General features: G+C 32.1%; 1 protein-coding gene across 1 annotated transcript; it reads left to right on the forward strand.

Moving 5' to 3' along the window:
• Positions 1 to 2,222: 2,222 nt before the first annotated feature.
• On the forward strand, positions 2,223 to 5,777 carry LOC137819036 (uncharacterized). The gene is made up of 6 exons (XM_068622747.1): positions 2,223 to 2,576; positions 3,665 to 3,724; positions 3,822 to 3,934; positions 4,282 to 4,350; positions 5,095 to 5,146; positions 5,319 to 5,777. Exons 1-6 carry the CDS (start codon positions 2,298 to 2,300, stop codon positions 5,448 to 5,450), a joined length of 705 nt encoding a protein of 234 aa, XP_068478848.1. The 5' UTR covers positions 2,223 to 2,297; the 3' UTR covers positions 5,451 to 5,777.
• Positions 5,778 to 16,274: the final 10,497 nt, after the last annotated feature.

Consider the following 16,274-nt stretch of genomic DNA (forward strand, 5'->3'; position numbering starts at 1 on the left):
CCGACACTAATGACAATCTTCCTCTTCAATAAAATAAAATACAAAAAAGAAAAATAAATGTAGTAGATGAAGAAAACGAGTGTGAATGAAGAAGGTGAATGTGGATGAAGAAAGATGAATGTGAATGAAGGACATGAGGATATAAGTGTGGATGAATGAGATAAGGGGAAGAGTGTGGATGAAAGAGATCAATGTTGACGAAAGAGATGAGTGTGGGTAAATGAGATGGGTGTTCATGAAGAAGATGAATGTGAGGAAATTTATATAGACAGAGAGAAATGAAAATTTAAATGAGGATATTTGTCATCTTTAAATTTGTACCTTTGGATTAAAGATTAAAGTAATTTGCAACTCTTATTTGTTGTCAGAAGAGTGTACTGATTCATAACATATCAATTAAGATCAATTTAACCGATTTTAACTTAAATAAATATTAAAGATATAATATATTAGCATTGGTCTAATCGACATTAACTTAAATATATGATAAGATCAATAAAATTAATTTTGATTTAGTCGATATTAACTTAAATACATATAAATATTGGTGTTAACTATATCAACTAACCTTATTTATTTTAATTATTCTAGTATGTGTTGGCTAAGCTGACCCTAGTATGAAACGAACATAAATAATTTGACTTATTAAAAAAGGTTAAAAAGAATTAAGTAAACTTTATTAAAGTCGACTTAGAGTTGGATAAGCTTGTGAACAATTAAATTATTTAAAAATAATTTTATGCTTTAACTTAAAAAAAAACCTTTTGTGTTATGTTAGATCTCATATTGTTGCAATTTGGTCAACACTGATATTTGAAAACTAATTTTATGTTTTATTGTAGTGTGAGGAGTAATTTTACCAAAAATATCACTAAAAAAAATAATTAAATAGAAAATAAATTTAGAGAAAAAAACAATTAATTACTATATTAACTAAGTTAGATAGTATTTTATAAATTAAAAAACTATTGGTATATATAGTTTCTATTATTAATAAAAATTTATAAACTAGTTTCTAAATTGGTATTTAACATTAGTTATCAATGTTTTAACTACTAACTACTTTAGTTTTAAAATTAATCATTATAAAGATTAATTTAGAATATAAAATAGTTAGTAGCTAAAATTTTGATAGTTAATATTATCAATTTAGAAAATACTTTATAATTTTTTATTAATGTACTGGACCAGCGCGTTCAGAGCTCAGCGCTCGGTGGTCGGACCTCAGTCTCAATTATAGGCAGGTCAGCTCGGCTCTTGGGCCAAGTTGGTGGGTCATGAGATGGGGCCCTAAATGTATTTATTAGTTAAGCTCTTCATATAACCCCTTGTGCATAAGGCCGAGGTGGCTAGCAAGGGGTAGTTTTGGACCTTGAGGTGTGCTTAGTACGCAGGGGGTCTAACTTAAGTAAAGGTTTCCTTTTAAAACCTTTATGTAGAAGTTAGGTTGCATGCGTTCAAAAGATAACGTAGCACCACGCTGAGGGTGGCTATGTAAACATATTGGACCTTTGATGTTGGTACATGAGTTGGTACCTTGGTGGTTATTCTGTTATGATTTTATGCACTCCATGGAGGAAAGATTTTGTTCGGTTGCAGCACCAAGAGAGTGTGCCCTTGAACAGAATATTTTTCTGTCGAGTATGCTTTTAGTTGAGATTATATTCTCGTGATAGAAAGCTGTTACAAGAGGTAAACTATAAAAGAGACCTGAGATCTCAGGTTAAGGTAAGTTGTTTCTAAGATTGAAACTCAATACTTCTCGTTTATTATAAGCCCTGTACTGACTTGATCGTCGGAGTGCAATCAACAGGTAGGACCCCCTCTGTCTCAACGGAATCGCATTCCAAAACAACCAAGGGAATAACAGATTCCAACAGAGATAGACAGAGCCAGAACTTGACGCTACAGTCAACCGAGTAGGTCAATCGGCAAGAAGAATTAATAATATAAATTACATACCAACAATTTTTTAGTGTATAAAATAGTATTTAACTTAATCAATATAATAACTAAATATTTTTTCTAAAAATAGTTTTTATTTAATAATTTTTTAGTGTATATTTATATTAAATGAAAAAGCTGGGATTATGTAATATATTCTTGTTTGATATTTTTAATCACTGGTATTAGTTACTTAATTATTTAAACTGAATATAACAAAATAGTAAAAATATTATTCACTTTTATATCTATTCTTTTATTAATAAAATATGTATAAGAGAAAAGTATAGTTTCCATATACATTATCCTTTCTGTTCGCTTTTGAAACTCTCTTACACTCTTCAGTTGCAATAATGTTGACGCAGCAGGTGCTGCATCTGCCACCCCAGAAACTGTTCCTCTGCTATTCCCCTTTAGATGTTAGAAAAATCCCATCTTTTGTGAATTGTGAAAATGGGTATGTTCATAGTTACAGCAGAGTAAATGCACTAACTTTGGATGAACTTCCCCCAAACGCTCTTCGGAGGAAGAGAGAGCCGCAATGGAGAGGAGGCTTCAGCCTTGGGCTCGACTTGGGATTGGCTCGCACTGGCCTTGCCCTCAGCAAAGGCTTCTCCATTCGCCCCTTAGCCGTAACAAATTCTCTTTTTCTCTTTTACTTTTCAAATTTCCAATTTCATAGAAATTTGGGTGAATTCAACTTGTATTCTTTTTACTGTGTTTTGGGTTCTTTGTCCATTTTTCTAAGCATCTTTTCCAAATGTTGGGATTGAATTTGGATGAAGTGAGTCCTTTGTTTCTCCTTATATGATAGATTTATTTAGTGCGTGTTTGGTTTGTGGGGAGTCATGTTGAAATGTCACCTAATTGTTGATGTTTGTTTGAATGGCATTGTTGACGCTCTTTTTGTTTGATTTCCGCATCAAAATCTCCCTTTGACGCAGAAGGTAATATTAGTCCAGAATTGTTTATTGACCCAGAATTAATTTCGAGTTGAAAACAAATTTATGTAGCATTTGTCTTGGATTTACAAAAAAAAACTTTTAAAATTAAAAACATCCAAACATAATTACGTCACTTGAAGATCAGTTTTAACTAAAAGCAATTTCATTTAAAATCATTTTTGTCAATGCTTATCCAAACACATACCAAGTAGTGACATGCCAAATGAATTCCTAACTGATTGAGTAACACATCAGCATTTAGCTTAATATTTGATTTTGTCAGGGATCCTTGGAGTAGTATCTTCTTTCCTAAATAGTCTCTAAAGTAATAAAACTATTCAGGAATCTTTAAAGTATTGTATATTTCTTTGTCCTTAAATTGGTGTATTTTTGTAAAGTTTAGAGACTAATTGGAAGGGTCTTTTAACATTTGGGGCACTACTTAGCATGATTCTGAATATATCTTAAGGCTATTTAGGTTTTTTTAACATTAAGGACCACTTAGAAGAGAAAGTAATCCTTCAAGGATGTAATTGGTGGTTTAATAAACCCAAATCATTGAGGGACTAAAACCAAAATTCAGTGCATTTATTAGAACAGAAAACGTGCTAAAGCATAAAATTTACCAGTGGAGCACATATTACTACAATTGATGAGAAAATGTTGCAGTTAAATGTGACAACATTAATATATGCTCATTACTTCAACTGCAATCATGAAATATGTTATTTGTGTTTCATCAGCCATCCATTCTGATAAGCCTGCAGTTGATTTAGGTTTTGGAACTGCGAGGACAGAAGCTTGAGCTTCGGATTGTTAACATTGCCGAACAAGAGGTCAGGAATCATCTTTATTCTCTTGTACTTCTAAAGAATTGGATATATATCTTTGAGGGTACATAACCTTCAAATTGACATGATTTTGAAACTGTAGGAGGTTGATGAGTTTATAATTGGGCTTCCAAAATCTGCTGATGGGAAGGAAACACCTCAGTCGAACAAAGTCCGAAGTGTTGCTGGAAGGCTTGCTGTTCAAGCTGCTGAGAGGTAAGCCATTTTAGTGAAGCTTTGACAATTTATATTCTTCTATCCTTATTTATGAATTCCGTAATGAGAATATGAAAGCAATAGTATCAGACTTAGTTTTATGTTATATACTCTTCATTCTTGAAGCTGCTAAGCCACCAGAACCGTGAGTTATGGGAATGCCTTAAATGTTGAATTATATTAAATGATTGACCTTAGCAAATAACAATTATATTCACTGACATTGAGTTACTCATAAATTTGAATGACAAATTTGGAGTTCTGGATGGCTCCTGATAGGAGTTTATTGGACTGTTAACTACTTGTATTACTAGTTTAACTTCTATTATATATCAACTCTACTTCAGGGGTTGGAGAGTATATCTACAAGATGAACATGGGACAACGACAGAAGCCATGGATCGAATGGTCAACATGTAATTGTTTTTAAACTTCTTTATTGTTTTAAACTTCTTTATTGATTGTATTATATCCTTTGATAATCTATCTTTTGTGCAAAATAAATAATAAATAATAAATAATAAATAATTTAGTAAGTGATATGGTAATCTTGGCAATGATTTGGCATCTGGTGCATTGTCACAATGTCACCAATGTGAAAAGATTTGTACTTCCTACACGATCTTGCATTCACTAATCATTTAGTTTAATCTATGGACACAGTTCTGGTATGCTTCATGAAGGGTAATTGATGGGAAAAGAACCGTATATTCTTATCGAAATCTCATTCTCACAGAGAATCATGTTGAAGTTCTTTAGTTTTAAAAACTAAATTAGTAGGCTGAAATTAAAACCTTCATCCGCACATAAGGCTTGCTTGAGAAGAAATATGCATGTTGTCTCCAATGAGAAACATGTTATAAATTTTTTTTATGTAGGTTGAGACTATTTTTGTTTTATTCCATTGAAGCTATTACGTGCTTAACTTCTGAACCCTTTTTTAGTGTATGTAAATAGGAGACCCTATTGTGCTCTAATGGGGGAATGGAGAAATGACATGTTGTTGAGGGCTGTGAGCTAAGGGTCGTTGGTATCAGAGGAAGTGTGCTATAGGATGTGAGAGTCAAATGAAATTTAAAAAATTCCTTTTAAAAGTTGTCAATTAAATTTTTGTGGTAGTGTAGTATTTTTTTGGGGAAATTGACACACTACTCTTTCAGGGGTTTGAGTAAGTCCTGTCAGCAAAAGAAACTTGATGCCTTTGCTGCCATGGTAAGTGATTTTTCTTTGGCAATATATTATATTCTTACAAAGTTATATGAACTTGGGATATAAAATTTTATGCTCTATCTTCTTTAAAATGCCAATCACAAGAGAAGACATTTCTTGAATATTGACTTTATTTTTTTTATATATATATATATATATATATATTGTGTACCAGATGGTACTGGAGAGATATTTTTCCACTTCAGGTGAGGGTACTGAACTTGTTCTGCCCAAAAATCTAGAATTACAAGCAAAACTTCAAAGGGGTCCTCCCAAAGATGTTGATTTTTTCTCGGATGAAGATTAAAATCAGGATGTTTGCATTGTTCCATTAGCTTCTGTGGTGAATTTTATGGTGATGCCTGGCAAGGGTTGATAACATATTCTGCACAGCTTATTTGTACCATTCCTTCATGTTGTTGACCAATCTCAATTATGCATGAGAAGGTTTTGAGAAAAGAGAAAGATATTCCAGCAATCAGTGATCAAGATGAAGGATTTAGATTTTACATCAAAAATTGAAATTATTGTAAAAATTATAGGAGGAATATTGCAACTTACACTCACTTTTTAATAGCCTGTTATTTGGCAAAAGTTTATTTCGACACTAAATAACCTGAACTCATTCTATGCATGAGACCAACTCAGATTATAATAATGTTTGAAAACCCATGTGTAAGGTAGTGCAAGAGTGCAAATAAATGTTTTAAAATTAGATCGAATTCTGCTTCGTTTGAATTTGAAGATTATTAAATTTGAATATCCTATTTAAATAAAAATTTGAAATAAATAAAATTATTAAATTATTCAAAATCTTAAATAAATATAAATAATAAATTATTTAATGTCCTATTTAAATAAAAATGGATTATGAAGATGTGATAATCAAGTATTCCTCATAATTACGCATAATTGATTATCTTATACAACATCGATTATCCCTTAAAATTAAACATAATACTGAACATGCATACTTGATTTTATTTATAACAATGCCATGCATAGTCAATTATCTTTGGATTTTGTGTTACGTAATCGGTTTCAGCTCTTCTAATTGATTTCCACTTCCAATTCTTACCTCAAATCACCACAACAACATCAAAGATCACCACAAAAGCTATCAACTATCACACCACAACGCGACTTTGCTCATAAAAAAGGAACGACACCAATATAAGTTAGTGCGGTGTTATTACGGTGGCTTTCTGCTCACTTCTTCCCACATATCTCCAAATAATGTTTTCAACTTTACTTGTCTTTTCTCACTTCCAAATCAATGTAAATCACTAGATCCGAACAGTGCAAATCACTAGATCCGAACATCCGAACAGTGAAAATCATCGCAAATCCATCAAGGTGAAAAAATTGGGTTGTTTGTATTAAGGTAAATAGAGTGGAAAGTAAAGGAAAAGTTTGTGAATAATGTGATGGGTGTGATTAAAATTTATTTATTTTAATTGATAAAAGAATAAGATGGTGTAAGAGTTGACTTTGAAAAAAATACTAATTATATAAAATTGTCGGAACATGTAACATTATTAGGAATTTTTTTATTTCAATTAAAAATAAGAATTTATTATTATTATTACAATATTTTTTTTTATATAAATAACTATATTTATTTTTGCTATATTATAATTATATTTTTATAATTATTAATAATGTTTTTAAATATTTATTAAAAAATAAAATTATTATTATTACTATTTAATAAATTTATTTAATCATTATTCTTTTATTAATATATATATATATATATATATATATATATAACATTTTTATTTTTATTAATTATTTGCTAAAAAATTGCTTTCATGTATAGTTAAAGGAGGGTATTTTGGTATTTTGCACATGCATATGTGAGATTCATAGTCTTCGCAATTGAGCGAGAGTGTGCACGCCTGGAATTACTCGTTTTCACTTCTACACAAATTCAAGGATCTAAACTTGTGTCTACCCCTCTTTTCCATCCACTTCTACACAAATTCAAGGTTTCAAACGTGTTTTTACCCTTCTTTTACGTGCTCATCAAATGAACAAAATAAAATGTAAACCTTTAAGTATAACATTAATTATCAATCCTTACCAATTATCTGTCTTTTATTACAGACCAAAAGAAAAAAAATATTTTAAAATATAAACTCCAGTAAAAACATAACAATATTAAACCTTACTTTAAAATTTCATATTTAAAATATTAAATCCTACTTTCAAATTTTATATCTAGTTTAACATTACATAAATACAAATTGTTAAACACATGGAAGAATAAAATGTAATAATATTACAATTTTAAACCCTAGTTTCATATTAAACCATACTTTCACATATTAATTCCAATTTCTTGACAATTCTCATGTGATTAACATGGATGAGAACTCATACTGGATTCCAAAACTTTCTCCATATTTATACACAAATCAATGAAAACAAATTGTATAAATGTTTGCAAATTTTCTCACTCCCTTCATCTAGTACATTGCATTGTCCAAATCTAAAACAACCTAAAATTGTATAAATTGTTTTTGTAGGGATATCGTGTGCGGAAGCGTAATAATTTCAACAAAGATTATGAAAAATTAAAGTAACAAAGAAAATGAGAATGATACCACTGGCGAGAGAGCCAAAACTTCCACTATAATGGTACTGGGAGTACAATGAATTCCTCTAAGGCTAATAGATAAATAGCCCCAAAACAAATTCTGGGTTAAACAAGAGAGAGGAAACAAGTGCGTATTGTTGTTTGTTGTATGTTACATTGCTTGAAGGAAGCCACTATATATAGTGGTTCTAGGAGACAACAATAATAAATACAATTAATGATAATTAACCTCCCTTTGATGACAATTAATTGTAGTAAGAAACCTCCATTTGATTACAATTTAATTGTGGTGAGTAACCTCCCTTTGATTGCAATTGATTGTGGCAATTAACCTCCCATTGATTGCAATTGATGGTGGCAAGTAACTTTCCAATTATGACAAGAAAACGGTTAAAGGTAAGTTATAACCCACAGTTTTCAATATGTCTCACACGATTTACACGTGCTTTTGTTGAGAAAAATGTAGATGAGCCCTTGAATTAGGAAAGCAAATAGGAGGAAATGGTTTTATAAAAAATACTTTTGATCACATAAACTGGAAATTTTTCTCAAGTGTCATTCTTCTTCTTCTTTATTGGTAGTAGGAGAACTTTATGCAAACATGTTGTATTTCTTAAAGAACAACATGCATTGCAAATCAATTAACCAAACAAAAGAAAATTTGTATAAGAGAACAAATGCAACACATAAAAGATTAAAACTCAATTTCTCTCGCAATATTGATCAAGTCCATGTCATGAAGGTTTGTTCAATTAGCAATAAAGAAATGGTAATTACTATTTGTATCTTCATATTTTTTTTAAAATATTTAAACTGCTCATGCTTGTGGAATTTTTTAAAAATATATTCTAAATTATACCATTCATAATATATTTTTAAATTAAGGAATATATTTTTGATTTCGTAATCAGAAATATATTTTAAATTTCGTAATACAAAATATATTTTTAAATTTTTGAATTGTATGATGTGAAAATGTAAAAAAAATATATTTTATATTACATAATTCAAAATATATTTTTAGATTTTTGAATTAAATAATATAAAAATATATATATTTTTATTGTGTAATCCAAAAGTGTATTTCAGATTATATTATTTATAATATATTTTTAAATTTTTGGATTGTGAAATCTGTAATATATTTTTAAAATTTAAAATATATTTTAGATTATATAATTTATAATATATTTTTATATTATAAAATTAAAAACACATTTTTAAATTTTGAATTTAACAATTTAATTTCTAAATTGGGTAATCTAAAATGTTTTAAATTCATATATAATTTGGCCTTTTTATACATTTACGAAGGTATAAAAACATGAGGTGGAGGGAGACAATATAGAGATGTATGAAAAAAATATGGAAGTGTTAAAAAGAAAATATAGAGATGTTGAAAGAAAATATAAAAGTGGTAAATTTATAATGTTGATTCTTCCTGCACTACATCTGAATACAGATCTGCAACCAACACATGCATATGAAAAAAAAAAAAAAAAAAAAAAGTCTATTTTGCCTTTATTGATGTACATGAAAATTCCCTTTTGCCCTTACTATTAGAGTTTAAAGAGGTACACTTCACCGAGGAATTCATTCCCCTTTATCACGGCAAGGACGAAGAGAAGGAGTTGTCGATGGAGAAAAAGGGTGCACCGGAGAAGGCAGTGTTGGTTGGTTGTGATCATCCTACACATCAATCTTTTCTTAAATTTTCATGTATAAATTCACAGTATTCATTGACACTGCTACATAAAAAAAACACATAACAACAACATTTACCTTTCAGATATCCATATCCACAACCCAAGTCACGAAGTTCTGGATATGCAAGTCCATAAATAATATGTCACTTCTGGATATGGTCATTCGAAAGCTTATTGGACAATAAAAAGTGACCTTCTGAACACCAACATCCAGAAGACAATGACCTCATTCAGATTTGGAAATCTGAAGTACACAAAAGATACTTCCAGATTACTTCATCCGTAGGCAATGTTTCGGATCCTGATATCCGGTAAGAGCTCAACACCATTTACAATTGAAAAAGTAATGTGAAAATGGTTTTGCTTACCTCAAAAGACAACTGCACCACACCTAAGAGTAATGGCTTCGCTCCACCATAGTAAAACATCTCCTCTATAACTTTTTTTGAAAATAAAGATAACAATGGCACTTTGGAGTTTTAAATTTTATGTTCGGTGCACATTAGAATTGATATGGTGCGGGGAGAATTAACCAAGTTATAGCCATAGAAGAAAAGCCCATGAGAATAGAAAAGGCAAATTCAGTATGCTTCTTCCTGCACCTCCATCACTTTTTCAACCACCCCATAGTAAAGTTGATTTTATCACTATGCCCTTCAGTAAATAATATTAAAAAATTAAAAACTAAACCTAACTTATTTTTAACCTATGTTCTCACTTTCACACTTTTCACTTTTCGATTTACTCCCAGTAGTGGCCACCCCCCCCCCCCCTCCAAAGCAACAACGACGCCCATCTCCCACTCCAAATCTCTCTTCCAATCACTCTCCAACCATTCACCATACTTGCCCTCTTCATCCACAATAGAGGTTCACAGAGGTTAGTAGCTTTGATTCTTTGAATTTGTAACTCTTTGGTGGAACTGTTTTAAATGGATTACATATTTTTCTTTGTTTAATTAGTTCCAAATTATGTAATCCAGTAGGGTTAATTTGTTAAATAGGTTATCGATTGTGTACTGGTACGTTTGTTTTTAAATACGTTTCAGATTACATAATAAGGTATTGTTAGTTTGTTAAATAGGTTTTGAATTACGTAATCTAGAAGTTTTGTTGTTTAATTAGGTTCCGGTTAGGTAATTCAAAGTGATTATTGTTTGGGATTCTGGATTAGGTAATCTGGAACTGGTTTTTAGGGTTTCGAATTATGTAATTCGAATGTGGTTTTTTTTTTGTTCCTTATTTGTTAATCAAGAACATTTTTAGATTATGTGCCATGGTTCAAATATGATTATATTATCCCTTATCTTATTTGTAAATAATTGAAATTCACATGGTGTTGTGGAAAAATATGACTAAAACAAAAGGGGTTGGATTTCAGGGTCATGATCGGATAAGACCGACAACATGAGTCCGTAGAAGAGATCGAGGTGTCTCAAGGAAAAGATTGGTGTTGATGCTCATATTGATAATGAGCTACAACAAGGATTACATGATGATGAGCAAGTGGACTAGGGAGAAGGATTTCCTGGAGGACCTTGTGATACGTCGTTGCTGGTAAATTTTGTTGACCATGTTGTTGTTAAGCGCTGGAAGAGAGAGGTAAGAATGGAAAAACCTTCAATTAAATTTCTTTATTAATTATTGTTTAAATCGATTTAATTATTGATTATATACAAATTTTGTATTAGGAACGGGGAGAACTTAAATTGGTATCCCACGATAGAAAATTATGTAAATTTGGGATGCCTCATGCTAATATTGAGCTTCTTCTTCAAAATTCTAGATTGTTTAGTTTGTGCAATATAAGTTATAAGGTGGGGGACAAGGGGTTGATTTTAACCTTTGTCGAGAGGGGAGATGAACTCCTTCCACCTTCCCATAGGTGAGATGACCATTTGATACAACCTAAGTAGCTACGAAGATGACCAAGGAAGCAAAAGACAAAGCACATGGTGAACCGTCATCTCAACGACCAATTCATAACCCCACCAAGGATCACATGGACATCACTAGAGGAGCTGAGCATAAACCATCACAACAACTATTCTTCCTTTTGGTCTTCTTATAAGATACAAATATGTTGTAAATAATTTGGGCTCTCTTTAGGGGTCCAAATAAAAAAGATATGCTAGAATAAAGTGCCATTAGCATAATAAGGGGTGTGGGTAGCATTTTAGCTTGTTCCTAGCCCTTTTGGAAGGCATTTTGACCTAGGTTTTAGAAGGAAAAACCTAGGATGCGGGTTTGACTTAGTCAAACCCTAAAATTGCCCATTTTTTCCTTTTTCCCATCCTACCCCTTTAACTTGTTCTCCAAGGCTCCTTCACCTATAAATAGGAGGCCTACCTAGTGTATTTTACAAGTTGAAATTGTTAGAAAGTATGGCTTTCAACAAAGGGGAGGTAAATGTTTTGAAGAGGGTTTTCGCAAACTTTTAAGTCTAGAATAAATCACTTCGAGAAATAATTGAATCAGAATTCAGTTTGCCAAAACACAAAGCAAATAAGCACAGCACCAGAAAAAACAATTGGTTGTTTCGCAAAAACAATCGGTTGTTTATACCAGTTCACAAATATAAAAATTGAATTTAAAGAGATTAAGGATAGAGAGAATGCACACAGAGGTTTATACTGGTTCACTCTTAACCCAGAGCTACATCCAGTCTTCCCAGAAATGACTGAGGAATCCACTAAGCAATCAACCCTAGATCACTTACAACAAAACCAAAGAAGTGACCTTGATCCCCTCAAGACACACACTTCATTTGGTCCAGCACAACACCACTAAGAATGCTGATCTTAATCCCCTCAAGAACACACAACACTTCTCAGCTATACACACCGAGTTTCTTTCAAAGTACAAAGGATTACACTTGTTACAAAACAAATCTGAAATCAATACAAGATGAAAATCCTATCTCGCACTCTTTGATAAAAAATGCAATCTCTAAGCAATCTCAACTTTTTCAAAAGCTCAATCTGTTGAAAAACTCAAATCTGTTTTTCTGTATTAAAACAAAGTTGTTTGTTGCATAATCTTAACAAACTATTAATTGCATTTAAAGATTGGTCAAAGCATTAAAAATTGGAGCGTAAACAGGTTAAAAACATTTAATGCTCAGTTAAAGCACAAAACAGTTTTCTGTTATGGTCCCAAAACAAACAATCTATTGTTTCCACGAATCAATCGGTTATTTTGGTTTGACAGCAAGACAACCATCAAAAACAATTTTCAACCTTTCTAAAAACACCTAAGTATAAAACAATCGGTTGTTTCGACAAAACAACAGGTTGTTTTTCACTTAGTTTGAAAAACACTTTTCAATTAAAAGGTTTGAGAATGCTTATGCTTTGGAGTTAATCAAGAGTGGATATATACAATTAATCTACCCCAGATCCTATCTAAAGACAACTCAACAACAGCAAGCACATCCAGCCTTTCATCAACCTTCAAAGGGTTTGGATTCTTCAAAGCTTGAACACACTTGGTTCAACAATCTCCCCCTATTTGATGAAGACAAATCCCTGTGTTGGATCTGATTGAATCTGAAGCAGTTCCTGCAAGATAAAATTTTAAGCAAAGCATAGTACTTCTGATATAGGGTTAGAATTAAAACAGTATATCAGAGCAGTATATCAGAGTAGGATTAAAAACCAGCAGAAATATAAGACTTACTTAAACATCCATACACATTATAGAGTTTTGCATAAATAAAGGATAACGGAAACAACACACAACATAAATCTCCCCCTATTTGTCTTCACAAATAGACAAAAAGAAGAGATAAAAAGATAATTGTTTCAAATAATACAGAATTAAAAAGCAGAAGCAGAAATACTGATATAAGCCCTAAAAACAATCGGTTGTTCTGTGACATCAACCGGTTGTTTTTCCTTCTTTAGTCATCTTTGTCATATTGTAGATCAAAAATTTGATTCTGAACAACTTCTATTTGTTCATCCAATGTCATGAAGCGTGCATCCATGTTGTTGAACATGTCATCAATGCTCTGGAAGTTGCTTACACACAAATCATGAAGATTTCTTTGATTCTCCGCAAATCCATCAAGCCTATTGACCATGTATCTTTCAAAAGAAGACATGGATGGCATTTCATCTCCCTGATTCCCTGCACTGGTTCCAGCATCTTGATTTGTTTCAGGTTGCTCTTCATGGTGAAAATCCATGTCAGCAGCATGCTCTTCTTCATCAAGATCAGCAACAGCACTTGATGAGGCACCATGGTCTCCATCTTTGCTCACACATTTGTCACCTATTTTGGTGAATCCCATTTTTCTAAGAGAGCATTGTTCATCTCTTGAGTTGACTTAACCAACTCAGATGACTCATCTTCCAGATTCACTTCAAAATACAGCAAAAATTTAGAAATCTAAATAGCATATGGATAGTGATAATCACTTAACCTCATGGCTTTTTGCATGTGTTCCTTGATGATGTGGATCCAATTGATTATGATCTTCTTCATTATGCAGTAGATGTACATTAGGTCCTCTTCTGTAAGAACATAATGATTGTTGCCCCTTGGAGTAAGAATCCAAGTCACAATTGTTGAACCAAGTGATGTTCAATGTTTTGAAGAATCCAAATCCTTTGGAGGATGTTGAAGCCTCTGCTTTGCTGTGTATTGCTGTGCTGGTTTAAGCTTTGTTCTGGGGTAGTTTAATGTTGTAATCCACCCTTAGATTAAATCTCAAGCAATTAGCATCTCAATCTTTATCAAAGTAAAATGTTTTTCAAACTAAGTTGAAACAACCGATTGTTTTGTTACTTAGGTGTTTTGAGAAAGTTTGAAAACTGTTTTTGAATGGTGAAATCTGTTAAGTAACAAAACAACCGATTGATTCGAGGAAACAATCGATTGTTTGTTTTGAAACCATAACAAAAAAACTGTTTTCTTTGACTGAGCCTTAAATGCTTTAACTGAATACGCTCCAGTCATTAAATGCTTTGACCAATCTATTTTAAATGCAATTAAGAGTTTGTTAAGATTTGATAACAAACTATATTCTTGAATATATTCTGAAAAACTATTTTTAAGGTTTAAGAATCTTGAGACAAAGTTTATGAATAACAACTAAGAGTTTTTCAAAGAGTTCTGAGATTGCTTAAGAGTTGAGAGATTGCTCAAGGTGCTGGAATAGGATTCTACTTGTATTGATTTCAGATATTCATCTGTAACAAGTGTAATCTTTGTAAACTGCTAAACAATTTGTTTGTGTGTTTTGCTGAGATTGGCTGTGTGTTCTTAAGGTGTTCAAGATCAGCAATCTTAGTGTTGGCCAAGGAGAGTGTGTTTCTTGAGGTGTTCAAGGTCATTCTCTTGGTTGTGGTGTAAGTGATCAAGTGGTGATTGCTTAGTGGATATCCTCAGGGTTTTTGAGAAGACTGGATGTAGCTCTAGTTTGGAGTGAACCAGTATAAACAACTGTGTATAATCTTTCTATCCCTAACTCTTTAATTTCAGTTTGTTTGTTGTTTGCTGGTATAAACAACCGATTGTTTCGAAGAAACAACCAATTGTTTTTTCTAGTATTACAGTTTTTGCTTGCTGTTTTGGCTAACTGAATTGCTGAATCAATTGGTTTCTGAAATAAATTCATTCTAGCTTTGAAAAGTTTGCGAAAACCCCTTTAAACAATTCACCCCCCCTCTAGTTTAAAGCCATATTTTCTAACAATTGGCATCAACAACTTAGTTCTTGTAAGTCATTCAAGTTGATCCTAAAATCTTTTAAAATGGCTTATAGACTACCGTTTGGGGAAGGTGCCTCAATAAACAGACCACCCTTGTTTTGTGGTTTGAATTACCAGTTTTGGAAAGTTAGAATGCAAATATTTATGGAATCTCTTGACAAAGGAATTTGGGATGCAATTGAAAATGACCCTTTTATCCCAAAGTTTGAAAAAGATGGTGCTGTCATTGAGAAGCCATGGTCTCAATGGACTGATGCAGAAAGTAAAAAGGCCAAATTCGATTGCATTGCCAAAAATATTATAACCTCTGCTTTAAATTCTGATGAGTTTTTCAGGGTCTCACAATGCAAATCATCAAAAGAAATGTGGGATACTTTGGAAGTCACTCGTGAAGGAACAAATGAGGTGAAAAGAGCTAGAAAGCATGCTCTCATCCAAGAGTATGAAATGTTTAGAATGCTTAAAGGTGAAACCATAGCTGAAGTGCAGAAAAGGTTTACACACATCATCAACCACCTTATGAGCCTAGACAAGACGTTTGACAAAGAAGAGCTGAACATCAAGATCTTGAAATGTCTTGATAGAGCATGGCAACCAAAGGTAACCGCTATTTCCGAATCTAAAGATCTAACATCATTAAGTGTTGCTTCTTTGTTTGGAAAGCTTAGGGAACATGAGCTAGAGATGAATAGACTCAATGTTCAAGAGAGTGAAGATAAGCACACAAGGAGCATAGCCTTGAAAGCACCCAAACATAAGGGAAAGCAAGATTCAAGTGATGATAGTGATGAGGAAAATCTATGTTTGCTGTCAAGAAAATTCAGCAAATTTCTAAAGAGAAACCGCAACAAAGACAACAACAAGGATAGGTATGGAAACAAGAAACCCAATGAATTTAATTCAAATAACTATACTTGTTTTTGGTTGTGGTGAGCAAGGTCACATAAAGGCAGATTGTCCTAAAAAGAGCAAAGAGAAAAAGACAAGCTACAAGGAGAAGAAAGGCAAGACAAAAAGAGCCTACATAGCTTGGGATGAAAATGAGGTGTCATCATCAAGTTCTTCATCAAGTGAAGATGAAAAAGCCTACATATGCTTAGTAGCTGAG

Source organism: Phaseolus vulgaris, chromosome 10 (genome assembly GCF_000499845.2).
Source record: "Phaseolus vulgaris cultivar G19833 chromosome 10, P. vulgaris v2.0, whole genome shotgun sequence".
Classification (NCBI taxonomy): Eukaryota; Viridiplantae; Streptophyta; class Magnoliopsida; order Fabales; family Fabaceae; genus Phaseolus; species Phaseolus vulgaris.

What these genes read in the sequence shown, in the direction of transcription:
- LOC137819036 (XM_068622747.1), top strand. Translation starts at nt 2,298, where the DNA reads ATGTTGACGCAGCAGGTGCTGCATCTGCCACCCCAGAAACTGTTCCTC. An exon ending in TCTCCATTCGCCCCTTAGCC is followed by an intron (nt 2,577 to 3,664) that starts GTAACAAATTCT and finishes CAGTTGATTTAG; the next exon opens with GTTTTGGAACTGCGAGGACA. An exon ending in ATGGATCGAATGGTCAACAT is followed by an intron (nt 4,351 to 5,094) that starts GTAATTGTTTTT and finishes CTACTCTTTCAG; the next exon opens with GGGTTTGAGTAAGTCCTGTC.